We start from the raw sequence: 27845 nt of genomic DNA, 5'->3' as shown, positions 1-27845 counted from the left end.
CAGGTGGCTAAAAAGTCTTAAAATATGTTTGGTGCTATCTTCACAGAGCTGATCAAACTGCACAATCTAACAAACTTAATTTCACTGAGAGACATGACATCCCGAGAATGGGATATTCCCATGTACCATCGAGCAGAGTGTTTCATCAGGCCTGCTGTTGTTATATATTTTGATAGTTTAGGCCTCCTACTGTACCATTCATATGTGAAAGCAAAATTAGTTACGAGTGTGTAAAGAAGTAGGTCAACTGATTGTTATTCCATTATCTTTGCAGCAGCTCACATCAGAGTTACCCCTTCCCCATCCATCTATGGTAGAAATGGTGTTCAAAGGAGTATTAAGCTTTTTATAGAAGGCACGCATGACTTCAAATTGCAAAAGTAGAAATTTTTTGATATTTTCTTTCCAACTCTCATTTCTTGGCAATATTAGATGTCCAATTTTATTCCATACGATAAGTCAGTATCAATGTAATATTGACTTTGAAAGGAAGGTGTTGAAGGCCTCAGATGGTTATTTCTGCATCATTAGGCCTTTTCTTCATTTGATTATTCAGCTTCCATCCTTAATGACAACATTGCTGGAAATGTGTTTCTCACTCCTAATGATAATTGAATTTATACCTTCCTGGGTCTCAGCTCCTTTAGCCTCAGACTAATGCCCCAGATACAAAGGTGCACACAGGGACAGTGCCTTCTATAAATTATTCCCATTGGTCCTTATATATTGCTCATGGGCAACAAGGTCTGTGAAATATTGCATTTTAGAGTTAATCTATTTTTCACCATTGATATTTTGTTAAGTTAAAAGTATAAGCCTATTATTCCATTATCCCAAACTTGTTTTGAAATGATTTAACGTATAATTAAGTTTCTACGCCTAGACTGATATATTCATTATTGGAGTGAATTTGGACTCTTTGTAACAGCTTGCAATTTGAAACAATATTAAATCTATTTTATAACTGAAGCAAATAATTTATCAGTTTTCTGTCATCAGACACACTTCCTTCCCTTTGATGAATAGTGGGGAAGTGATAAGGATCAGCAGACTGATACATTTTGTATTTCCCAGCCAATCTTAAAACATTGGTTGCTTTTTCCTTGTGAATATATTACTCAATCAAGTTTTTCTAAGGAACAAAGCAAATTGTTGTGTGCAGCAAAGTTGAGCTATATTGATTCAGAGATAAATATAACCTCTTTTTAAAATTTAATGTCTTCAGATTATACTACTGAGTACTGAGGTTATTTCTCTGAAACAGATTTTAGGATTTTGCAGCTTACCAAAGACCGAATTTAATATCTCTTCAATAATTGTCTTTACAGCATTGCAAACATGGTGTTTGCATTGTAAAGGATCCTGCCGAAACCTCTGTGGTAGATGGAAGTTGGGGACCTTGGAGTCCATTTGGGTCCTGCTCTAGAAGCTGCGGGGGTGGCATTAAAAATGCAGTTAGAGAGTGCAACAAACCAGAGTAAGCAAACTACTTCAACATTTAAAGTGCAATGAATACATAATCAAACTTTGTAGGAGAATACATGCCTTTCATCTGTCAGTATGTTAAAATTTGTATTCATGATATGTCGTACTTTTTTTGAATGGCAGTCTTTCACTGCACAGAAATTTCATATTGTAATTTATTTGTTACATTATGGAAATGGAAAAATTATTGTTTTTGACTGTAGGCCCAGAAATGGAGGAAAATACTGCATTGGTCGAAGAATGAAATTTCGATCATGCAACACTGAACAATGTCCAAAGCAAGAGAGAGACTTCAGAGGAGAACAGTGTGCACAGTTTGACGGAAGACATTTCAATATTAATGGCTTACCTCCAAATGTGCGTTGGGTTCCTAAATACAGTGGAAGTGAGTATTCCCATTAATATAGGGAATGGTACGTTTTACATTTTAAGCAATGAAAGATAATTTATATCCATGAATCCAAAATCTTTTTTTTCAGTTTTGATGAAAGACCGTTGCAAGTTATTCTGCAGAGTAGCTGGAACGACAGTCTACTATCAGCTCAGGGACAGAGTTATTGATGGCACACTTTGTGGGCCAGAAACCAATGATGTTTGTGTACAAGGACTTTGCCGGGTACAAAAATTTTTTTGAAGACATTTATGTAAATTTTTGAAATTTCGAAGGTATTTTTGTAGCATTACAAAACTAATGCTGTTTTTTTTCCCCACAGCAAGCTGGATGTGATCATGTATTAAATTCAAAAGCACGAAGAGATAAATGCGGTGTATGTGGTGGTGATAATTCTTCATGTAAAACTTTAGCAGGCACCTTTAATACTGTTCACTATGGTAAGCCTTGTATTCATCTCATCATTATGAGATAAGTATTGTTGCTGAGGGCATTAAGTTTATGTAAGGCTAGTTTAAAAAAACTGAATCAGAATCTTTTTTATTCCCATACAAATTATATTTATTTAATAAATGTTTTTGAATGCATATGAAGAAAGCTAATCGACTGACTGTGCTTTACTGCTGTTTGTTTGAAAGAATTCTTACTTCTGTAAGAAACAATAGAACAGAAAATATTGGTGGCTGTGTTTAAAATGTGCCAGGAGTTATCTACCAATAAATAGGCAAAAGTTTGGCCATTAAGATTCACCTTTATTGATTGCATTTAAGACTATAGTATAAAATGACACTAGATAGCAATAATTTATGAATTGCAGTATGTTTTGAATTATATAAGTATTCAATAAGTGGATGTTGTGACTGTTAGTAAATATACTGCTCAACAACTTGATCAGATGCTTCGTGGAACTAAGCTGGAGAAGAGATTGTTGGGTACCTTGCTGAGATATTTAAACCATTTAAAACCATGGTTGTGTGCTGAAAGACTGGAGGGTGACTAATGTGGCTGTAAGGAAAAGCCAAGACCCTGACATCGGTGGTGGCTAATTTGTTGGAAGGGTTTCTGAAGGATAGGATTTACATGCATTTGGAAAGGCAAAGACTGATTAGGGGTAATCAACACTGCTTTGTGCGTGTGGAATCATGTCTCACTAACCTTTTTGAAGAGGTGACAAAGAAGATTGATGAAGGCAGAGTGATAGATATTGTCCATTCAGTAAAGTGTTCAACAAGGTTCCACATGATAAACTGCTTAATAAGGGTAGATCACAAGGGATCCAGGAGGAGCTAGCCAATTGGATACAAAATTGTTTTGAAGTTAGGAAACAGAGGGTGGTGGTAAAGGGTTGCTTTTCGGACTGGAGTCCTGTGACCAGCAGTGTGCCACAAGGATCGGTGCTGGGTCCACTGTTTTTCATCATTTATATGAATAATTTGGACGTGAACTTAGGAATCAGGGGTAGTAAGTTTGCAAATGACACCAAAATTCATGGTGTATTGTACAGTGAAGAGCATTATCTTAAAGGACAATGGGACCTTGATTAGACAGGCCAGTGAGCTGAAGAGTGACAGATGAAATTTAATTTAAATGAATGTGAGATGATGCAGTTTAGTAAGACAAATCAAGGCAGGACTTATACAGTTAATGGTAGGGCCCTGGAGAGTTTTGCAGAACAAAGAGATTTAGGGGTGCCGGTGCATAATTCCTTGAAAGTTGGTAGACAGGGTGGTGAAGAAAGCGTTTTGTATGTTTGCCTTCATTTGTCAAAACATTAAGTACAGGGGTTGGCACATCATGTTGCAATGGTATAGACATTGATGAGGCCACTTTTAGAATATTTTGTACAATTCTGGTTGCCCCTCTATGGGGTGGATGTTTATAAACTTGAGAGGGTGCAGAAAAGATTTACAAGTATGTTGTCTGGATTGGAGGATTTGAGTTATAGGGAGAGGCAGAATAGGCTGGGGCTTTTTTCCATGGAGCATCGGAGGTTGAGGGGTGACCTTATAGAGGTTTATAAAATCATGAGGGGCATGGATAGGGTAAATAGCTAAGGTCTTTTTCCAAGGGTGGTGGAGTCCACAACTGGAGGGCATAGGTTTAAGGTAAGATGGGAAAGAATTAAAAAGAACCAGTGGGGTAGTTTTTTTACGCAGGAAGTAATGCATTTATGGAATGAGCTGGTGGAGGCTGGTACAATTACAACATTTAACAGACATCTAGATGAATATACAAACAGGAAGGGTTTGGAGGAATACCAGTCAGCGTACATGAGTTGGACTGAAGGGTTTGAGTGCTAGATGACTCTATTACTCTATTTTAACTTTTGTTCATCTACTGCTAACAACTGCGTAATAAAATGCTCTGACACTAGCAATAATGATAGGAATAAGGAGAACAAAATCATGCACAATTATCAAGGTAATGAAGCTGATTAAAATTAATCAAGATTTCAAATATGACGTTAATCCTTGGCCATCAGTCTTCAGAATTATACTCTGCTGGTGCACTGCCACATATTTAGACTTTCTTAAATATCACTTATTTTAGTATGCTATAAGTTTTAAAATATTTCTTTAGAATGTTTTTCTCCCTTTCCCTCACCATGGCAATAACCTTAAGATATATTAATTACTGCAGAACTTGCAGATAAACTTAATATAGTCAAACATTGTGTAAGGTTTTGTGTCTTTCGCACCACAACATGGGCATGTATTAGTGGTGTCCTGGCTATGTTTATTACAGTGTAATTCACCAGTTTTATTTTGCCTTTTAAAAAATGTCCTTCTTAATCCAACAGCAATCATCGAATGTTATTGTTTTTGAGATGCTATGCACTGCCGTGGCTTAAAATCTGTATACTAATCTACAAACATGGAATATTAGCAATTTTAAATTACCACAATCAGACCATTTCTCCAAAAAAGACTACAGTTATTTTGTTTCAGTTTCAACCAAAGGGAACAAATTGTGTCTTTATTTGTATTCCTAGAATCCCAATGGTGTGGAAACAGGTTCTTCGGCCTAACAAGTCCACACCAACCCTCCAAAGAGTAACCAACCCAGACCCATTCCCCTACTCTCTTACTGTACATTTACCTCTGACTAATGCACCTAACCAACATATGCCTGAACACTATGGTCAATTTAGCATGGCCAATTCACCTAACCTGCACATCTTTGGACTGTGGGAGGAAACCGGAGCACCCAGAGGAAACGCACGCAGGCATGGGGAGAATGTGCAAACTCCACACAGACAGTCACCAGGCTGGAATCAAAGCCGGGTCCCTGGCGCTGTGAGGCAGCAGTGCTAACCATTGTGCCAAGAGCATTTCTCACCCATGCTAGTTTGGAATTTATAATGTGCAGAATTGATGAACGTGTGTGCAAATTGGGCTTTTTGCTATTATCTTGCCACTTGAAACAATATTTTTTTCCTTTCTTGAAAATCAATATCAATCATTTAAGTAATCCCAATGATACTGATTCAGTTGTAATAAATGTTCTTTATTATTGCCGATGCCTTTCAAATGAATTTGCATTTTAGTTCTTTACACTGCGTTCTGAGTGTGTATTTAGTGTATGTGTTTGACATTTTCCAGGATATAATGTGGTTGTACGAATACCAATTGGTGCTACAAATATTGATGTGCGTCAGCACAGCTATTCAGGGAAACCAGAAGATGACAATTATCTTGGTAAGTTCACTTTGAAAGAATGTAAAATATTTTATTTAAACGTGTGTAATAACTTTGTTCTGCCTATTGCTTATTATTAGCACATTGCATTGCCCACAGTGGGTCCTAAATCAGTGCTCCAACTATCTACTTTCATGTATCTTGTGGTCTCACAGTTACTCTGTTGCTCACTCTGCCATTACTTAGCTCTCCCAGTCTGTCATAAGTCAACGTCTGTTTACATTGTTTGTGTTGTATTTATTTTGATTCATGTGCCTTGGGTATTGTTAGTAATAAAGACCAACATTTGGAAATTTTTGGTTCTCTGTCAGTTTTCGTTGTTCATAGTAGTGGTCATCCTGTAGGTTAGATTACTTACAGTGTGGAAACAGGCCCTTCGGCCCAACAAGTCCACACCGACCCGCCGAAGCGCAACCCACCCATACCCCTACATATACCCCTTACCTAACACTACGGGCAATTTAGCATGGCCAATTCACCTGACCCGCACATCTTTGGACTGTGGGAGGAAACCGGAGCACCCGGAGGAAACCCACGCAGACACGGGGAGAACGTGCAAACTCCACACAGTCAGTCGCCTGAGTTGGGAATTGAACCCAGGTCCCTGGCGCTGTGAGGCAGCAGTGCTAACCACTGTGCCACCGTGCCGCTCATTGTATTGGCAGATAATAGGGATTTTATTGTAAATCAATAATGTTTTCCTCCCTGTATATTTCGGATCTTCATTTTTATCTAATTTGGTAAAGAGGTCAATAATGGTGAATGATTATCTTTTCACTTTTGAGGCATAGCGCCAACATGAAATAATTCAAGATAAACTACATCATGTGATGTAAAGTTCAATTTAAGCTCTGGATCTCAGTAAACATCCTTGCTGTTGAAAGTACTATCTCTTTGAATGAAACTGCTGGAATAGTGGAGAATTGCAAACATTTTCATTTATTACTGTTACAGCTGGCAAAGAGATGAAACTTTCTTTTCATCTGTTTGGATTGGATTTGAAGTCCAGACTCTGATTTGACATGTTGATTGGGCTCAATAGAAGGCTGGCAGGAACATAATCAATACTCAGCATTGCCTGGATGGCATTGGTATAGGAGTGATTTTACAGTGATTCCTTCAAATTAAGTGAAGTTCAATACAGAAATCAGTAGAAGTAGCAGCACAACTTGACAAGATTATAAAGTGCACTAACAAGGTACTGAAGTTGATATACTGGTGTTGCTTTGTAGATGATTGGAATACAAAAGCAGAAAGGTAATGTTAAGTTTCTGCAGAATCTTGGTTAAACTCTTGGAATACCGTGTGCAATTTTGATCACCATATTTAAAACAAAATATTAAAGCATTGAAGTCAATGCAGAAGAATTTAACAAGGGTGTTAGCGGAATTGAGAATGTGCACCTATCAGATGGGACTCGAGTCTCTATAATAAGAGACTAACAGGCGATCTGATATGAATAAATTATTTTTGTTTGGGTGGTAATTGCTAACTGATTAAATGAAGAACTTCACAGGAAGTTCTAAATATGTTGCAGTGATAATTCAGAAGATGTTATTATATAGAGTGCTTGAAGCAGATAACATTGAGTGTTTGGGGGAGACTTGATGTCTACATGAAGAAGAAGGAAATGAAGGAATATAGTGATGTGATGGGGAGAGGTAATTAACATGAGAGATGTACATTATAAAGATGTGGCACAGGGGCAGATGGTTTACTTCTGCATTCTATACTATATGTAACCAAGCTTTTCACTCAATGGAGTGTTTGGAATATTTCACACATTTCCTAAATATTTCCTGTTCTCCAGAAACATTTTGACATGTTTACATGATAGAGTGAGGTATATTACATGTATTGCAGAATAAAGCATTGAAAAATATGAACGTAAAAGTAAAAGGATATTTATTACCATGGTAGTTAGTTAATCTTGCTGATGTGCTCAATATAGTTCTGCCTGGAGAAATGGGTGAAGAATTTGAATCTTGTGGCTGATGTTTATTTACTTATTCATTTAAATGTTTTCAGCAGAAAGTTAGTTTGATGTATAGGATTGCTTCATGTTGAGAATAGTTTAAAAGGAAGAAATACCATGACATTTTTACAATCTTGAAAAATTTGTGGGAGAACAGACGTTATGAATATCAATAAATTAAATGTAACATCTATGAAAACTGAAGTTGGCTTTGTAGGATCTTTTTGGTCCTTATTTTACTTTGGTTAATAAAGTATTCACTAACCTGGCACAAAATGAGGGAAATCTACTTAATTATTGTATTAAGTACATAAAAATGCATCTTTTGACTATAAAACAGGATGAATTAAGTTTTATGTAAGTCTGTTGCACATAAACATTGGCTTTAGCTTAATGCTTATGGTAGAACATGAGATGGCAATACATCAGAATAGCCACATCTGAAGGTAGCACCAACATAGATGAGGATTTCAGCAGTACGAGAACTGAGACAGTGTTTGAGTCATGTAAAATCACTAAGTGAAACATTGGTATATCATCAAAAACTCATCTTCGGAGAAGTAGAACACGAAGATTAAGCAGCCTGGTCAGCCTCAATTGTTGCAATGGGGAAGGATAGAATCAATGGCTCTGTCATTGGCTGTGGAATGGAGTTTTCGGCATTGAACAGGAGCAATTACTTCATTTTTCCCAGTATTTAATTGGAGGAAATGCCAGCTCATCCAATACTGGATGTCACATTGCTGACAATTTCATCTCAGTGGACAAGTTGAAATGGTTGGTGGTGATCTAGAACTGTGTGATGTCTGAGTACATGCAAAACTGATTTGATTCTGGATAATTGTCATCAAAGGCGCAGCTAACATAAATGCTCTGGAGACAATGGTGGTACTGGTATGGGAGTGAACAGACATCGCAATTGATTCTTTAGCTACACTCAGGTAAGGATGCATAACAGTGAAGAGGCAATGAAGGAGGGTGTATGATCAGTTTTGTCTAGGGCTGCAGATGATTTGAGAAGGAAAGTGATGCATTGTTTGCCTTTGTCACCATCACATCGATGTCAGAAGTGCTATCTTATAGGGAGGAATTTAAATGATGATAGAGTGGAATCTTGATTGGAAGGATTCAAACATGGAGTTTGTAAAGCATGAGGGCTGTGCACAAACAATATTGAGAAGTGTTATTTTAGTCAAGTTGTTTATTTAGGTTTCTAAGTTTCTAATTCTATCAAACTAGACTGAGTTTTATAATTAAAGGGAAAAATTATTTTGCAGAGGTGTGCTTAAGCAGGCTTATTGTAGGATTAAGGAATGAAATATAAAGTCATGAGGGAAAATGGAAACCTTCATTATTAACATTCTTAGATATCAGTAGTTTAGGAATTCATTTTGATATCTTGCTTTACAGCCAGCTACTCAGCCAATTGAATCGCCTGTTTCATGACTTTCTCTGTTAGTGCTTGTTAATGTAGAGGTATATGTAATGAGCTCCTGCTGTTTTACATTTAACTGTTAGATCAAGTGCTTTTTATTTCCATCGTCTTTGTGCACCAGCTAGTTTTATGTTATCCAGAATTGTTTGTACCCGAGATAACATTGACCCCATTTAAATAGCTTTATGCAATACATTATACAATAATTTTTTTAAACTTGTGGTCTCTCTAGAATAGATTATTTCCTTTCAAATGTGGATATTTCTAATTAAATCAAATTTATTATATTCCGCAGTTAGATTTATTGACTTTTGAGCTTGGATTCAATGTGTTTTATGGGGAAATCTGACAGTGTGCAATGTAAAAGTAGTGATTCAATGTATCCAATCAAATAGTCTTTGTTTTCTTTCCAAATTACAGGTCTTTGGTATTTTAAGAATAAAGATATATTATGAAACTGAAGTCAGTTTGATATTTATGTGGAATCCACTTGTTTTCATTGCTTAATATAATCAGCAAAATTTGACATGAAAGTATGTTAGCAAAATGATCTCTGTTTATTTAATGATGTACAAGAAAATGTCTGCACATTTGCACAGATGATATTGACTGAGTTTATTTTAAAATCTTTAGATTTGCTTACCTCTGAAAAGGATTTAATGAGTCACCTCTGACTACTGAACAGAATGGGGTATTTAAAACTCATTTACGTAGATGTATGCAGTGAACTTGCACTTTTCATAGAAAATTACATTTACACTTACATAATAGATATATTTTAGTCTTTTTAAATAAAACATGGTATCTATGCATCACTGGCATGGCCAGCATTTGTTGCTCATTCCCAAATGCTTAGTGTGAGCTGCCTTCTTGAACCATTATAGTCCATCTGATACAGTGCAGTTAGGAGCAGACTTCCAAGATTTTGACTCAGCAACATTGAAGAAATTGTGGTATTATAATCATGTGTGGCTTGGAGGGGAGCATTCAGAGAATGGCTTTCTTGCAGTATTTGCAGTTCTTGTTCTTCTAGATGTAGACTTTGCAGGTTAGGAAGGAGCTGTTCAAGGAAACTTGGTGACTTGCTGTGGTCCATTTTGAATATGGTATACACTGCTGCCTCTATTAATAGCATAGAGAGAAAATGTTTAAGGTAGTGGCTGATGGATTGATCAAACTCCCTGTTTTGGCCTGGATGGTATTAAACTTCTTGAGCATTGTTGGAGCTCACTCAGACAGGCAAGTAGAGAATATTCCATCATATTTCTGGCTTGTACCTTGTAGATGATGGAGAGGCTTTGAGAACACAGGAGGTGTATTTAATTGCTGCTGTACTCAGTGTTTAGCTGGCTTTTCTGCCTTAGTTTCTAGTCAGTGATAACTTCTACATGTACTTGGTTGAGATTCAATTCTGGTTATTCTGGTGAATGTCAGGGGTAAATGTTTCGATTCTCTCTTATTAGAGATGGTCATTACTTGGTGTGAATATTTCTTATCATTTCTCAGCAAGACCTCTAAACATATATAATCATTATCTGCGATAGATAGGACACATACTTTCCACAGATACTAAAAGCACAGATATCACTCCTACATACCGCAAAAGGATTGTGATTGGTTTACTGAGGCACACTGGACGACTCAATAGGAAACTAAAAAGCCAAAGGTTGGGACTGACTTTGCAAGTATGGGGATCTTGTGGGGGACAAAACTATGAATAATGAGTGTTTACTTCCTCCAGTACCATGGGTTCTTATTAAGTAACCTTACATGCAACTTCTTCAAATTGTTTTTGGAAATTCAGATACATTGCATCCACTATCCTCCCCATTACATTCTCAGAGAATTCTAATAAGTTAATCAGGCCTGATTTTCCCTTCATGAAGTCATTCTGACTCTGCTCAATCATATTATGCATTTCTGAATACTTTGTTATTACAGCCCTTACAATACACCCTAACATTTTCCCAGTGACAGTGCTAAGCTAACTGGCCATAGTTACCTTTTTTTTGGCTCCTTCACTTTTTTAAATAAAGGTAGAGGATTGCAGCAAACATATGAGAATACTAGCTTCCCAGACGTTTGTTTGTCCAAACCTGTGTAGGATCCTTATTGGTGGGAGAAGTAATTCGGATTGAGGGATCCAAAGAACACTGCATGATTCTGCACAAATCCAAATGTTAAACAAACTGTTATCACATCCTTGATTGTCCTTCACTACCAGTGAAGCCTATTGAGCCAGCTATTTCCTGCTGTGTGGATTACACTTTAAGCCCTGGAGCTGCTTATTCATTTTGCTGCCGCCTGGTTATACAAGTGGGATTCTCCATCTTAGCTCAAGTCAGGATGAAAGTGGAAAGCGTCAACTGGTTAGCCAGTTTCTTGCATGACAACAGTGAATAGAAATGCAGCGGAAAGCAAGTACTTCTGTTTCATTGCTAATGGTGTAAACTTTTAAGAATTTCTCGTGGATTGGAATTTTCTTTTCCCCAACTGGCAGGTTAGAGGCTGGTGTCACATCAAACTCAGCAGGTGCACCCCTCCCCCCAACCCCTAAAAATGTCTAAACTTTTACCCAAAGCATGGGAAATGACAAGTTTTTGGCCCACTCATGGGCCAATTGAGCCCCTAAATGGTCATTTCATCCCAGCTGTGTTTTGTTTATGGTGGGGAGAGGCCCACACCAAGCAGGAAGCCCAGTGGCTATAACAATGCAATCTGGTGTTGGACCAAATTTAACAGCATTGAAGACATCGTCAAGGTCATTTCACACCCCTATCTTCCCTCTGATCCCTTGATCTGGGTCCCACCTTCTTCCATTCACCTCCTACTTCCCACTTACCCTTCCCCTTGACCTCTAACTTTGAACCTGTCTACCTGTCCTGGATCCTCAGCATTAGACACTGGAAAGACAGAGCTGCTGGGCAATTGGATTGGCTGACAGGTCCCTAAAGCAGGACCTGCGTTTATGATTGGGATGGAAGTTTCAACTTAAAACAATTCATGCTGCTTACATTGTTCAATGTTGTACAGTAGCCATCAGGATTGTGGTACATTCCCCACCAACCTTTTGGACAATAGGTCCAGGGACCTTTGCAAATTCTGTAATATTCAAGTGAAATATTCTGTAATGTTTCTTGTTGAAAAATGTAATGAATCAACTTTATTTTTGAGAAGAGAAAACAAAAGCAAAGTAGGGCCTGGACAGAGACAATAGTGGGCTGTGAACTACATTTTCTTCTCATACTTCATTAGAAAGCAAATGGACTTTCTTGCAAAGTTTAATAATCTCTGGCCCAAAGTTAAACATGACAGTACACCAATTTATAGCTTAAATTGTTATGAATGCATTTATATTCACAGATTCATCCCTATAGAGTCATAATCGAAGCAATTTAATACCTATACTCCTCTTGTTTGCTCATTTAGCCAATCCATTTAAATTAAAACTTGCTATAAAAATCCATAAAGTACTATACTCCTAGCAATACTACAAGATAAATCACATTGTATAACATTGAAAGTGAATGGCTGTAGTGCAATAGCTCCAGTAATTAACAAATCTGAGTGTTCAATTTTTACTGATGTTTGAACATAACAGAATCAATGAAATTGTTTTGCCCATTTGTGATTCATAAGCACAGAAATGATATTAGTCAACCGAAATGCAATGTTTCCAGTTAATCAAATGACGAAATTATCATTCATAAAACTAAACAAATAAGTACAGTATACCTACTTATAGGAGAATAGTCATCTAAGCAAAGCATGTGGTAAACAAGCACAATCTTCATAGAGTATCGTAGTATAAAAGCATCCATTTTGCAAATTTAATAACTTGTTGTGGTTAGGACAATAGCAACTATTTAGCAGTTTAAAGGGAATATTGCATGTCTTCGTGTTTACCTAGAGGTGCAAAGCTCTACATACTTTTCTCTTCCCTGAACTTGTTGGCTGCAGTGGTATTAGTCACTTGAACAATTGTACTGAGGCTATAAATTCCAGGAACATTTGCTTCCTTTCTGTTCAGAAGTGGCTTGCTTCAATATGTTATAACCCCAACTTTGTGCACTGTTAAAATCATTATGTTCAAATGTTGTAGTCTCTTCAGCTTCCTCGGATGCAGTTTTCACTACTGGGACAAATATTATACCTTATTCCTGCACATCAGTAGTTCTATTTCTGTTTCTCTTTTGTTGTTTAGATGAAAGAGATTTAATTACGTAGCAATGAATGAAATGGTTCAAACTCAGGAAATAAGCTGAAAAATCACATTAGTGTGAAGTCGTGTGATGTGTTACTGATTCACAGGAAACTGCTTTCCAGGACAAAGCTTTAAATTCCCACAGGACTTGTTAATTATTTGCCCCTTCTGTAATTAAGATTGAATGTGTAGGTGGGAAAAAGCAGACAGGAAGCTGTTTAATTATATCTAACATTATCAAACCATATAGAAACGGAACAGCTTGTGAAAATCTGTATAGAATACATTTGACTCATATATAATATTTATAATATTTATGGTGCTTCAAGATCTTTTGTAAGTCATGTTCAGACATTTATATTCTCATTGCATTTCATTTTGCAGCTTTGGCTAACAGTCGAGAAGAATTCCTTTTAAACGGAGATTTTGTGGTCAGCATGTTTAAAAGGGAAATTAAAGTTAGAGGAGCTGTAATTGAGTATAGTGGCTCTGATAATGGAGTGGAAAGAATCAACTGTACTGATCGGATTGAGGAAGAACTGATAGTTCAGGTAAATAAACATGGTTATGTCTGTGGGAATGCATGGTTACATTCTGTGCATTATATTGTCTTTTGTTATACATTTTCATGAACAATCGAACAATTTATTTTAATACTGTATTCAAGGTTTTGTCTGTGGGAAATCTATACAATCCTGATGTGCGTTACTCATTCAACATTCCCATTGAAGATAAAGTACAGCGATTTTTTTGGGATCAGTTTGGTCCTTGGCAGGATTGCAACAGACTTTGTCAAGGTAAAATTTATTGGAATTCATACTTAAACAATCAAAACATTTGTGCCTGTTTATATAATTGGTTACTTGTTGATAGTTTTGAATCGTATTCCAAGAGATAATTTTAATATATTCACTTTTTTCATGGATGTTCTCTAACATGACGCTGTATTTCACTAGGCGAAAGGAAGAGAAGACCTATTTGTACCAGAGAAAGTGATCGGCTGGTAGTCTCTGATCAGAGATGCGATCAAACTCCACGCCCAACTCCTTTAACTGAATCATGCAACACAGACTGTGAAATACGGTGCGTGGTTTTCAAGATTTGTCTTCCTGTCAGAATGATTTTCATGGGGATTAAGAGATGACTTCTAATTTTTCTTACTAACATAATATTAACACTATTATATGTTGTAGAGTCATACTAGAGGCATGGAAACAGACCCAATGGTCCAACCAGTCCATGTCAAACGTAATCCCAAACTGAACTAGTCCCATCTTCCTGCTCCTGATTCATATCCCTCCAACCAATTCCTATTCACATACTTATCCAAGTATATTTTAATTGTTGTAATTGTGCCCACAACTCATTCCACACGCAAACCACCCTCAGCGTAAAAACTTTGTCCCTCATGTCTTTTTTAAATCTCTCTCCTTTCATCTTAAAAAAAAATGTGCCCCCTAGTCTTGAAATCCCCTATCCTAGGGAAAAGACGCTTACTGTTATCCTTACCTATACCCCTCATGATTTTATAAATCTCTATAAAGTCACCACTCAACCTCCTATGCTCAAGTGAAGAATGTCCAAGCCTGTCCAGCCTTTCTTTGTAACTCAAACCTTCCATAGCTGGCAAGATCCTTGCAAGCAAACACAAAAATTGCTGAAAAGGCTCAGCAGATCTGGCAGCATCTGTGAGGAGAAATCAGAGTTAATGTTTCAGGTCCAGTGACCCTTCCTCAGAACTGATGGTAGCTCAGAAAAAGTTAGTTTATATGCAGAAGATAGGGTGGAGGGAGGGGTTAAGGAGTAAACAATGGGGTGGGGATAGAGCCCAAAGAGAGAAAACAACAGTTGAACAGATATCCTGGTAAATTTCTTTTGAACCCTCTCCAGCTTAATAACATCCACAACTATTTATTCACCCACAGGACATGAGCATCACTGGCTACAGAGGAACCTCGATTATTCGAATGACATATGCGGAGAGTATTTTGTTTGGATAATTGAATATTCGGATAATCAAATGCCAGATAACACAATTTAACCAAGCATTGGGACCTTGCAGTCTTGTCTAAGTAATCTGAAATTTAAATAATTGAATGCTGGATAACCAAGGTTCCTTTGTGTAAACCTGTCCATTAATTGGTTTACTAAGGTCCCCAATGAGTCTAAGCGAGGGAAGGTTAGCTGATACCTCACCCATCTGCCCTTATATTGAGTCTAAGCAAGAAATCCACCAGTGGGCAGGCTGTAAATTTCTTGCATGATTACAAGTTCCACGTATTGCTGATGATACTATTTCTCTAGAGCACTCCTCTAAGCTGAGTTGTCAGAGGGCTTGCTCAACATCAACTGTCATATGGGCTTTCACTTTTACATTCACCATAAAATTCACTCCATCACTCCAAGATCCCACATTTCCTTGCATCTCACATTCTTTTTCTTGCATCTGTCATGAAATGAATCCTGTCTAAAACAGGTGAGAACCTTATTAAAATATTCAAATCACTGTCTTGTCTTATTAATTGCTACTAAATGTAGACAGGCAATACCTGTCACAATGTCTGGACTCCCCAGCACACTTCACATTTGAAATCGAGTCATAAATGCCAGGTAGGAAACATAGCAATCAGTGTCCACGTTTACCAAAGAAATGTTATGATGTTGCTTGTGCAGGAGTCTGAGGAGAACAAATGGAATTTTGTTTGAAGTATTGAATTTGAAAAATAGTGTCTCCAAAAGTGAGGCATCCGCCACCCTCCTTGCCACGATTCCTTGGTGCATGACCTTGATTCTATGCTGGAATCTCTGGATAGGACCTCAACCAACAGTTTGCTGCTGAGGAGGTGAGCTGCCCCTCAGTGCTCACTGAAAATCATTTCCATGTGTGTTGCATCTGAAAATAAACATTATCATTTAAAACACAGTGCACAGCTTTAGTGATAGATAAATACTGCAGGCAATTGTTTCTAATAGTTGCAAATGTGCAAAATAAGCAATGCACCATACAGTAGATATCCAACCTAGTTTTAAATATCTTTAAACAACCTCCTATGTCACATGTCAGGAGGGACTTGAACCCACTCTGCAACATGAGCCTATAACCAATTCAGTTCTAGCTTGGATTGTCCAAGCTAATTAATGTATTATTCTGCTTACTCTCAAACAGATGGCATATTGCCAGAAAAAGCGAATGCACAGCCCAATGTGGACCTGGCTATCGAACCTTGGATATTTACTGTGCAAAATATAGTAGATCAGAAGGAAAGACCGAAAAAATAGATGATACATACTGCAGCTATCAACCAAAGCCAGATAATAAGGAAGTGTGTCATGGAGATTGCAATCTAGGAGGCTGGCAATATTCATCATGGTCAGAGGTAAGCTATTTCCCAAACTGCACTCAATGAAGAATAGCTATAATTATTATATAACAATATGATGGAAAATGTAATTACATTTAATTTCTTGATATAATAGAGACTGGAAACTATATTTTAATGTATGGCCATGTTTCTGATAATGTTCCAGAACTATTTTTGACTTTGATTTCTAACACCCATCAGCAGATAAATCATCTCAAAACATGCCATTGTGTCACTCAGGTTTGATATTTTTATAATTTGAAATTGCCATGCAGTTCTTATTATTCAAAGAAAAGCCGGTTGAACACATTTCATAAAGATATTGCTCCATAAAGAAAACAAATTTGCGCAAGTAAAATGTGAACTTTAATCAGTATTTGTGTTTGGAACAAAAGCACAGTTGTACAGTATGTGTGTACTATCCTGCTCATCTGTACAGAGTTGTTATTTTGATAAGTTAAAACAAAAGTACCATTAGTAGGTTTCAATTGGCTTTTTGAACTGGTTTCTTAAGCTTAGCTTTGTTTTGAAAACAGGTCATTTATGTTTAAAGCACTTCACTGGAGTTGGTTTACCTCATATCCAAGTGACTAATGTTGATACTCGAGAGTAAATTATCAGTTCTGACATTCAGATCACTGGAAAATTATGGACATGAAGTCATGGACAATAAATGTGTAATTCTTTATGGAATGTGGGCATTTTTGGCAAGGCCAGCATTTATTGCCATCTTTACTTTCCTTTGAGGAGGTGGTGATGAGCCACATTTGTCCTTTGTGAACCGAGTAAATAATACCCCACACCAGAAGTATACAATCATAAAATATATAAAGAGTAGAAATTGCCCAAAGCTGACTCTTTATCTATGTCTTAGATCAGACCTTTACGTACACCACTTCCTTCATGTTTCTCATGTGAAATTTAAATGGAACTAAAAGTTGAGTGTTGATTCCAAAGAAGAGTTACTATAATTCAAGAGTTTTCTATGTACACCTGCTCTTATTTATGTGCAGATGAATAGCAACATTGATGTGGTGGAGTAGAGTGGTGCTGGAAAAGCACAGCAGTTCAGGCAGTATCCGAGGATGAGGAAAATCGACGTTTCCGGCAAAAGCCCTTCATCAGGAATACAGGCAGAGTGCCTGAAGGGTGGAGAGATAAATGAGAGGAGGGTGAGGGTGGGGAGAATGTAGCATAGAGTACAATAGGTGAATTGGGGTAGGGATGAAGGTGATAGGTCAGGGAGGAGGGTGGGGGAAGGTAGCAAAGTGTACAATGGGTGGATGGGGATGGGATGAAGGTGATAGGTCAGAGAGGAGGGTGGAGTGGATAGGTGGAAAGAAGATAGGCAGGTAGGACAGGTCATGGGGACGATGCTGAGCTGGAAGTTTGGAACTAGGGTGAGGTGGGAGAAGGGGAAATGAGGAAACTGGTGAGTCCACATTGATGCCCTGGGGTTGAAGTGTTCTGAGGCGGAAGATGAGGCGTTCTTTCTCCAGGCGTCTGGTGGTGAGGGAGCAGCGGTGAAGGAGGCCCTTCAGCTTTCAGCAATGACAGACATGTTTCCCAGACATGCTGCAGCACACTCACTGGCATTCTTCTCTCCAATACTGAACAGGGTGTGTCACAATCACAGGGAACTGGAAAGTCCCAGCAGGGAAGAGGCACACCTACATTTCCTCAGCCCTTTGGAGGATGCAGAACATTGCATCACTGGGCTAACTGTGGCAGAGTCCATTGTACCCAGTGTCACTGAAAACCTTCAAGACTATGGCACACACCTGCTTTTTGTATAATTCATCTTTTTATCTGGTATGAACTGCAAGCAGTGGATGATGTGACTATGGGACTCTTACTTTCCGTTCCACATCTCTTCCCTTATTCCATCCTACTACTCAGCAATATTGCTTTCAGATGCCCAAAGAACAGCCAGCTGACCTACCAGTGGCCCCTCATCATGAAGGGTGAGAGCTGCACCTGACTTCATTGAAGAAATACCATCACCAGATTTGACATTTGTAGTCACGAACACAGGCTCTGTCCCAATGCAATGTTTAGGGGATGGTGTAGAGTTGGGATCAATGCATGGCACATCATTAGACAGGAACAGGCTGTAACCAGGCCAAGGAGGAAAGGCAGTTCCTGTGCCAACTCACTCGAAGGCAAGGTCACAGACGAGGTCTGCTGTAGAGGGCTTGGGTGTGAATTTTGATAGGGCTGTGAACAGTAGAATGCTATTAAACATCCTCACAAAGAAACTTGGTACATTTGAAGACCTAACACAGCCCCTATTATAAGTGTTAAGGAGCATGAGGGATCCATTCCAATTGGCACAGGGTTTCTTGTACAGCAATAGACCAAGTCTTTCAAGCATGGAGATGGTGGCAAATTTTATGACAGAACTTGTGAACCCAGTGTAGAGAACCACATATTGGAATTGGTCCTTACTCACAGTCACAGTCACGCACTCTCAGCTTCCACAACAGCACAGGCCTCCCAACATCGCAGTGCTACACTGGAAGTTCAGAGTGAGGTTGTGAGCATGATGTTGGTTGCTGTGCAAGCTCAGCTTGATGACATGTAAGCTCAGACTGATGCCATCAGCCTGTGGACGTCAATGCTCAAAGAGACTTTCGTGTTCTCCTGCATAGAAAACCAGGATTACTGAGATGTGTCTCAGGCTGTGCATCCATGCTGCACAAAGCTGCATTCATGTAACACCATTGCTCTGCCAGTGCTCCTGCTGTTGCCCCCACTGCAGGCAATGCTGAGGACAAGAGGTCAGCTGCATTCTATGCTGGTGAGACTCATAAGCAATGATAGAATCTAATTCATGACTGGTCCATCCTTCACAAGGGATGTTATTGCACCAAATATACCAGAATTATATGAGCACCAGGCTTTACTTTGTCATTTAAGTAAACTTCAGAATTTTTGCTGCAGAAATACAATTAATTTAAATGCACGTGATGTAACTTTAGGAATTCAGTACAAATTTAATCTAATGTCTGTTTATTTATGCAAGTGTTCGAAGAGTTGCGGTGGTGGTTCAAGAAGGCGGAATGCTGTTTGTGTCAATTCTATGGGGACTGTTCTTGGAGATAGTAAATGCAGTCAGCAAGAAAAAATGACTGTTCAGCGATGCAATGAATATACATGTCCTGTGTGGAAAACAGGTGAATGGTCAGAGGTTAGTTAGATTTATTTCTTGATGTTTTCTTGGGAACGTTTGATCACATAATCTACATTCTTTAATACTTTGTTCCAATGAAGCTGCAACTTGATTTGTTAACCTAAGCCCATAATGCTGAATTTCCCTTTCTCACTCAGCTGCTTAACAGTTTGAAGGATATACTTTCCTTTGGGGCCCCCTACTGGGTACCTGTTGTGCTGCATATTTGTAGTGTGTTGCACCTGCAGGGAAAATATTGGACTGAATTTTGCCACCGTAGTTTTTAAAATCAGGCAACTTTTTTTTTGCCCCACTGTCTCCAGTTGAAGGTGGCCTCCTTTTGGTTTAATCATCTGCAAGGTAGACAATTAAGAACACACATCTGGGAATCAATGATAAATTAAGGATAATTCACTCTGTCCTCTTTTGTGCTTTTCACCTCAGCAGCACTCTGACTCAGCCATTTTCTCCACTGAAAGTGCAGATTGCATGCAACCATCATGGCAGTCAGACTTCCTGCTCTGCACTTGCCTCCTGTGAAGTAGTGAGTTATATGCATTGCTTTGTCTCCATTTGCTATTTGGCTAATGGCTGACTCACTAACAAGTTCAATCAACCTCCTACCGCTGCTAGGTGGAACCTAAGACTTCTAAACTGCTTCTGTGAGGCTAAGAAACAATTCCCTCTATCTTACCCCCACTCTCCTGGTGTCTCCAAAGAGCATGATCCCACCACTTTGATTAGGCGACATACTGCAGCAATGACCTTCCTTGGGCTAGAAAGCTGGACAGAAAACAACAAACAACAACGCAACAGTAGCTGGGAGACCTCCAACTGGAAAGTCTTCTGATCCTTAGATTGCCCTGATCACTTAGGGCAAATGAGAAACATCTGAGCAACGTTAGCTTGGTCTCCAATTTTGTCTTGGTTTACATTGCCAATGCAGTCTTTTATTAGGTGATTTGGTCAATGTATTTTTGATGCGTTTTGTAAACTGTTTTTCTGGTTATAACCATTATGGTTAATCTGGTAGTTATATGATCAATAGATTAGATTAGATTAGATTAGATTACTTACAGTGTGGAAACAGGCCCTTCGGCCCAACAAGTCCACACTGACCCGCCGAAGCACAACCCACCCATACCCCTACATTTACCCCTTACCTAACAGTACGGGCAATTTAGCATGGCCAATTCACCTGACCCGCACATCTTTGGACTGTGGGAGGAAACCGGAGCACCCGGAGGAAACCCACGCAGACACGGGGAGAACGTACAAACTCCACACAGTCAGTCGCCTGAGTCGGGAATTGAACCCGGGTCTCAGGCGCTGTGAGGCACAGTGCTAACCACTGTGCCACCATGCCGCATCTGTCTTAAATGGGCAACTCCTTACTCTGAGATGACCTTTCCCTGAAAGACCTCTTGACGTCTACCCTATTAAGCCACCTAAGAAATGGCAAGCATTGTCAGGGGGCTGTTTCAGTGCTCAATAACTGGGATTGGGCACTGGCGGGAGGAGTGAGCAGGCTGGGAATGGAGTCCTGGTCCAGGACTGGCTCTGGGGCACATGATTTCTGTCCATGATCCTTGCCTCGGTGGAATAAAGTTCAATTGGGACAATTTTTCTTCTGAGTTTCGTCAGGGTAAGGGTGCAAAACATCAGGCTTGAATAAAGGGACATCAGTTGATATCGACTGAGAAGAGGATACTAGTCAGTTAGGCTATGATTGACTGCAGGAGAAACAGTTAACAGTAATCTTAGTTCTTAGACCGCACAGATTGACTCTGCCAAGGGGTTACCATGGCAATATTTAAATCACACCTTACACCTTACCATAAAGAAGGTTTCTAGTTCCTGGAAGCCTTGGGCAGCACTGAACAAAATGACCAACAGCAAAGATTAGGCTGCAAAGTATACATTGTATTGTGGTGCTCTTGCCTCTTTCTGGAAATCTGAGAGATCATTGAGCTTCCCCATTTCAGGCATCATCGAGTTTCCCTTGTTTCAATCACTCCATTGAGGATGGTCATGTCAGTTCAACTGCCCAGCTCTCCTTATCCCTTCCTGCCCCCTCTCTCCCTTGAGACGTTGCTTTAAGACATCCCCTAAAGCTGCTTGATAAATGATCCAGGGAATTGTCTTTGGATTGTGTTGCCTCACCCAAGGAGCTATCCAATGGTTGTTCTAATGTGAAGATACATTCTGCCTTGCTTTCATGATCCTGGTAAAAATGCAGTCACTCCACCCTTTACACTTGCAAGAGTGTCCATGGCATGGATCAGCAGTGATTCAGTGAGCAGCACTCTCTGTCTGTGAGACTGAAGGTTGTGGGGTCAAGTCCTGCAGTCTCCAGAGATTTTGAGCATTAAATCTCAGCTAACACACTACTACAATGTTGGACGTGGTGGGTAGAGGCTGCAATGTTGGAGGTGATGTCTCTCAAACTGAAGCCCGGGTATGTTCATCCTGAGCAACCTGCATAGAGATGTACAGCATGGAAACAGACCCTTTGGTTTAACTTGTTTATGCTGACTAAATTAATCTAGTCCCATTTGTCAGCATTTGGTCTAAACCCTTCCTATTTACATACCCATCCAGATGCCTTTTAAATCTTGTAATTGTACCACCAATTCCTCTGGCAGCTCATTGCATACACACACTGCCCTCTGCATGAAACAAGTTGCCCCTTAGGTCCCTTTCAAATATTTCCCCTCTCACTTTAAACCTGTGCCCTCTAGTTTTGTACTCCACTATCCTAGGGAAAAATACCTTGGTTATTTACCCTATCCATGTCCCTCATGATTTTATAAACCTCTATAATGTCACCCCTCAGTCTCTGATGGTCCAGGGAAAATAGCCCCAACCTATCCAGCATATAGCTGGAACCCTTCAGGCCTGGCAACATACTTCTAATTTTTCTCTTAACCCTTTTGAAGCAGGGAGACCAGAACTGAATGTAGCATTCCAAAAGTGGCCTAACCAATGTCCTGTAGTGCTTAGCACTACCAACTCCTATACTCAATGCAATGACCAATAAAGGCAAGCGTACCAAACATCATCTTCACTACATCACAAATAGACCATCAGCTTTGTGGGATCTTGTTGTGTGTATCAATTGGCTGTGGACCCAACAGTGACCATACTGCATTGCGTGTCAAGTATAAGGGGTGTCTTGAGGTCATGAAAGAAGCTGTTTCGAAGCAAGTTCCTGATTTTGCTTAATTTATCTCTCAATAGAGCTACAGACTATAATTTCCTGTGTACAGCCTTCATCACAGACGTAAATGTAATATAATTTTAAGTAAAACTGCCTTTCACATTTTACCAAATGTAATTTTTTAAAAAGGAAATACAAACATTACTGTTGAGATTGTAATGTCAAAGAACACAAGTGAAATGCATTTTCATCATACTAATTGGATGTCTCAGGTCATATTATAATGGCAGTGGGAATAGAATAGAATAGAATAGAATAGAATCCCTATAGTGTGGAACAGGCAATTTGACCCAATAAGTCTACATTGACCCTCCGAACAGTAACCCACCCAGATGCATGCTCCTCCTCTATGACTGTACATTTCCCCTGAGTAATGCACCTAACCTATACACCTCTGAATACTATGGACAATTTAGCATGACCAATTCACCAAACCTGCACATCTTTGGAGAGGACACAAAATGTTTAGTCATGAAGACAGAACTTATTACATTGAACTTGTTTGCACTGAAGAAAATAAACCTTAAGAAAACATGACTAGAACTTGAGAATTTTGAGGTACAGTTAATATGCTTAAATGAGTTTTTGATTTTTAACTGCACAGAGCTAGAGGAGAGGTGACCAAGACTACAGGTGAAGGCAGAGCAGTGGACATTGTCTATATTGACTTTAGTAAGGTTAGATCACAGGAGATCCAAGGAGAGCTAGCCTATTGGATAGAAAATTGGCTTGATGGTAGGAGAGAGGGTGGTGGTAGACGGGGTTGTTGTTTAAGACTGGAGGCCTGTGACCAGCGGCATGCCGCAAAATCAGTGCTGGGTCCATTGCTGTTCGTCAGTTATTTAAACTATTGGGATGAAAATATAGGAGGCATGGTTACTAAGTTTATGGATGACACCAAAATTAGTGGTACAGTGGAGAAGTTTAATCGAAGAATACAACACAATCTTGATCCACTGAGATGAAGAAGGGCAGATGGAGTTTAATTCAGATAAATGTGAGGTTTTGCATTTTGGTAAGACAAACCAGGGCAGTACTCATACCGTTACTGGTAGGGCCCTGGGGATTGTTGTTGAACAGAGACCTGCAGGGGTGCAGGTGCATACCAAAGAGATTGCATGATTCCAATTGAAACTCACTACCTTAGGGTCCCTTTTGTGTTAAGCAATAGTGTTTGTTAGAGTACATAAGGTACAATGGAATATGAGCCTAGCTATTCTATACACCTGAGGACCGTTCTTTTTATAAGACAAAACATAGGCTCACCTGCTTTCTACTGATGGTGTGCTTTGGCTGTGAGTAATGCAAACCTGTTATGATGGCACACTCACAGTGTGGAAACAGTAAATCAACAGTCTCACAATTCCAAAAATATGGTATCAATCTTAACGAAGGTTTGATTTTTTAAAATTTGATTTATTATTTTCACATGTACCGAGATACAGTGAAAGGTATTAAATGCACGCTAACCAGACAAATCTTACCTTACATAATTACATCAGGGTGATAGAACAAAATGCAGGTTACAGGTTACAGCTACAGAGCAGAGAAGGATCCATTTTAATATATAGTCATAGAGCATGGAAACAGACCTTCAGTCCAATTTGTCCACGCCATCCAGATATCCCAACCCAATCTAGTCCCACCCTACCAGTACCCGGCCCATATATTCATATACCCATCCAAGCGCCTTTTAAATGTTGCAATTGTATGTTGCCTCCACCACTTCCTCTGGCAGCTCATTCCATACATGCACCACCCTCTGCATGAAAAAGTTGCCCCTTAGGTCTCTTTTATATCTTTTCCCCTCTCACCCTAAACCTATGCCCTCTAGGTCTGGACTCCCCGATCTCAGGGAAAAGACCTTGTGTATTTATCCTATCCATGCCCCTCATGATTTTATAAACCTCTATAAGGTCACCCCTAAACCTCCAACACTACAGGAAAAACAGCCTTAGCCTATTCTACCTCTCCCTATTGCTCAAATCTTTCAACTCTGGCAACATCCTTGTAAAAATCTTTTCTGAGCCCTTTCAAGTTTCACAACATCCTTTCAATAGGAAGGAGACCAGAATTGCTCACAATATTCCAAAAGTGGCCTAACCAATGTCCTGTACAGCTGCAACTTGACCTCCCAACTCCTGTACTCTATACTCTGACCAATAAAGGAAAGCATACCAAACACCTTCTTTACTATCCTATCTACCTGTGACTCCACTTTCAAGGAGCTATGAACCTGCACTCCAAGGTCTCTTTGTTCAGCAACACTCTCCAGCACCTTACCATTAAGTGAATAAGTCTTATTCTGATTTGCTTTTCCAAAATACAGCACCTCGCATTTATCTAAATTAAACTCCATCTGCCACTCCTCATCCCGTTGGCTCATCTGATCAAGATCCCATTGTAAACTGCGGTAACTTTCTTTAGTGTCCACCCCACCTCCAATTTTGGTGTCATCTGCAAATTTACTAACTACACATCTTAAACTCGCATCCAAATCATTTATATCAATGATGAATGAGAGGTCCACTCCTAAGTCTGATAACAGCAGGGAAGATGCTGTTTTGGGGGTTAATGGTGATATTATTATGGAAAAAGCCAAATAATGCAACATTAGATTTAGTTTAAAAGAATACTTGTAATTATATAAAGCCTTTCAAAACCTACATTGTTTTATAGCAAATGCAGTATTTTTTAAAATATGCACTCTGTAGTGGGAGGAGTAGCAGCCGGTTTGCACGCAGCTAGCTTCCAACATCAGCGAGGTAATAATACCCAGATAATTAGTTTCTGCAATGGTGATTGAGAGATAATGACTGGCCAGGATACCAAGGTTAATGTCTGCTGCAGTTATTCAACATAGTGCCAGATGATATTTAAACCCACTTTAGAGGGCAATGAGGTCTTGGTTTAACATCTCAATTAACAGATGGTACCTCCTGACAATAGTATTGTGATATTACATTACAGTGTCAACTGAGAGTGTTGTGCTCAAGCTCTGGAGTGAAATTTAAGACTATTACTTCCTGACCCCGAAGCAAGAGTATGCTATCCTCTGAGCCATGGTTAATATTTTTGTTTATTAAACTATCAAATCTAAAATATTTGTAGACAGTGCCCTACTATTTATGAGATAAACTAAGGCACTTTTGTTGTTTCGGTAAATCTTCCTAGACTGTGAAAATGTCTGTCCTTATTTCTGTTGGAGTAGGTTTAGCTTTTGTAATAGTCTTATTTGCATGTAGGTACCTTTTAATGCAGTAGATAATGCTAAATACAATGAAAACAGCTTGAGATCAGTCATTCAAAAACTCCAAAGAATCACTGTGATAACGCAGTATTTAATGTTTATCAATTGTTGCTTGAAGATGATTGTTAACCTTTATACTAAAGTACAATAGATCAAATTGCTAGATATTTTAATGTTATCTGGAACTGCAGTAAATTTGCTGATATCCATAAACATTCACAATGTATCTGAGTTTATATTTTCACTATATTTGCTTGTATAGAAAATTATTCCTGTACTAAAAGCTCTTGAAAAGCATGGTCAATTGCTTTTATATTCCAACGTAAAGATATATTTAAGTCAGAAAAGACATAATTAGTCAAATTGATATCAATTATAGTGCTTAGTGACCTGTGGAAAGGGATACAAGCATCGTCAAACATGGTGTCAAGTTGGAGAAGAGCAATTAGACAATGGATTTTGTAACTCTGCAACTAAACCAGCATCAGCTCAACCATGTCAACAGCAGGAGTGCGCAGCATGGCAAGTTGGTCCGTGGGGGCAGGTAAAACTCCAATCTTATTCTTGCACTTTGTTCACATTTTCCAACTTAAATGTATTTTTGCTGTCTGTTACTTCGGTGGGTTTTTTTGCACAGACTTCAGAACAATTGTCCTCCTGTACAAAGAGAAAAATGGTGGGTGAGGTACCTGCAGAATATACAGCAGGTAAAGAATTAATATAATTGGGAAAAACAACAATTCACAGAATAGGGAAATAAATTCATTTCTGAATAAGATTTACAGCCCCTGCTGAGAGTCACAAACTCATAATATCAACATGACGCATTTAGATTTAACAAAGAAACATTTGCCTGTTTTAAAAATCACAAAATAACATAGCCAGAAATGGTCTAACTTACTCATTAATTTTACACCAACATGCTTCATATGAGCCAACTGATCCAGTTCTACTCTCCATTATAACATGATCCTGAGGCATCTTCGTGGAGTAGGTATAGAGAGAATGATTCTTCTTATGACATAAACTAGAACTAAAGGCCATTGTTGAAAAATTGAGGAAACAGTCATTTAAAACACAGATTATGTGATTTTTTTTTCTCTCTCAGGGGGTCTCGCATCTTTGGAACTTTTTTTCTGAAAAGCAAGTGGATGCAGAGTCTTTGTTTTTTTTTAAGACATGGAGATAGATTCATGTTATCAAAAAGGTGAAAGGTTATTGAGGTAACTGGGACTGAGGATTTGAAGTTATGATCTCATTGAATGGTGTAGCAGTCCAAAGGAGCTGAATAACTCACTGCTCTTTGTTAATATGTTCATCTCATTTTTCATTTCTGGTGACCGTTTTGCCTTAGAATCTAATTGCCTTATAACAGAATTTAACAATACTTTGTGGCAGTGAAACCTTCATTTTCATTTGCATCCTTTCAAAACTTTTTTTATTCTTTTTGGTGTTATTTTAAATTTCTGCTACATCTTTAGCCAATTACCTCACCACAACTCTTCATAGATTCATAGAATCCCTACAGTGTGGAAACAGGCTCTTTGGCCTAACAAGTCCACACCAATCCTCCGAATAGTAACCCACCCAGATCTATTCCCTTACATTTTACCCCTGACTAATGCACCTAACCTACACATCCCTGAACAATAT

At 38.8% G+C, this 27845-nt stretch overlaps 1 protein-coding gene across 4 annotated transcripts in view; it reads left to right on the top strand.

Annotated features, from left to right (window-relative positions):
- Positions 1–27845, top strand: part of adamts9 (ADAM metallopeptidase with thrombospondin type 1 motif, 9) — a 255565-nt gene that overhangs the window by 83107 nt on the left and 144613 nt on the right. For all 4 annotated transcript variants that reach the window (XM_060835670.1, XM_060835669.1, XM_060835668.1 and 1 more), the window contains exons 12-22: positions 1329–1477; positions 1689–1870; positions 1965–2101; positions 2199–2316; positions 5479–5574; positions 13573–13739; positions 13856–13985; positions 14145–14271; positions 16355–16565; positions 19576–19740; positions 26572–26736. In XM_060835670.1, coding sequence (XP_060691653.1) covers positions 1329–1477; positions 1689–1870; positions 1965–2101; positions 2199–2316; positions 5479–5574; positions 13573–13739; positions 13856–13985; positions 14145–14271; positions 16355–16565; positions 19576–19740; positions 26572–26736 — 1647 coding nt within the window. The remainder of the gene's footprint in view (positions 1–1328; positions 1478–1688; positions 1871–1964; positions 2102–2198; positions 2317–5478; positions 5575–13572; positions 13740–13855; positions 13986–14144; positions 14272–16354; positions 16566–19575; positions 19741–26571; positions 26737–27845) is intronic.

The sequence above is a fragment of the Hemiscyllium ocellatum genome, chromosome 14 (genome assembly GCF_020745735.1).
Source record: "Hemiscyllium ocellatum isolate sHemOce1 chromosome 14, sHemOce1.pat.X.cur, whole genome shotgun sequence".
Taxonomy (NCBI): domain Eukaryota; kingdom Metazoa; phylum Chordata; class Chondrichthyes; order Orectolobiformes; family Hemiscylliidae; genus Hemiscyllium; species Hemiscyllium ocellatum.
The sequence above is the reverse complement of the archived record's forward strand: the minus strand, read 5'-3'. Positions and strand labels throughout refer to the sequence as shown.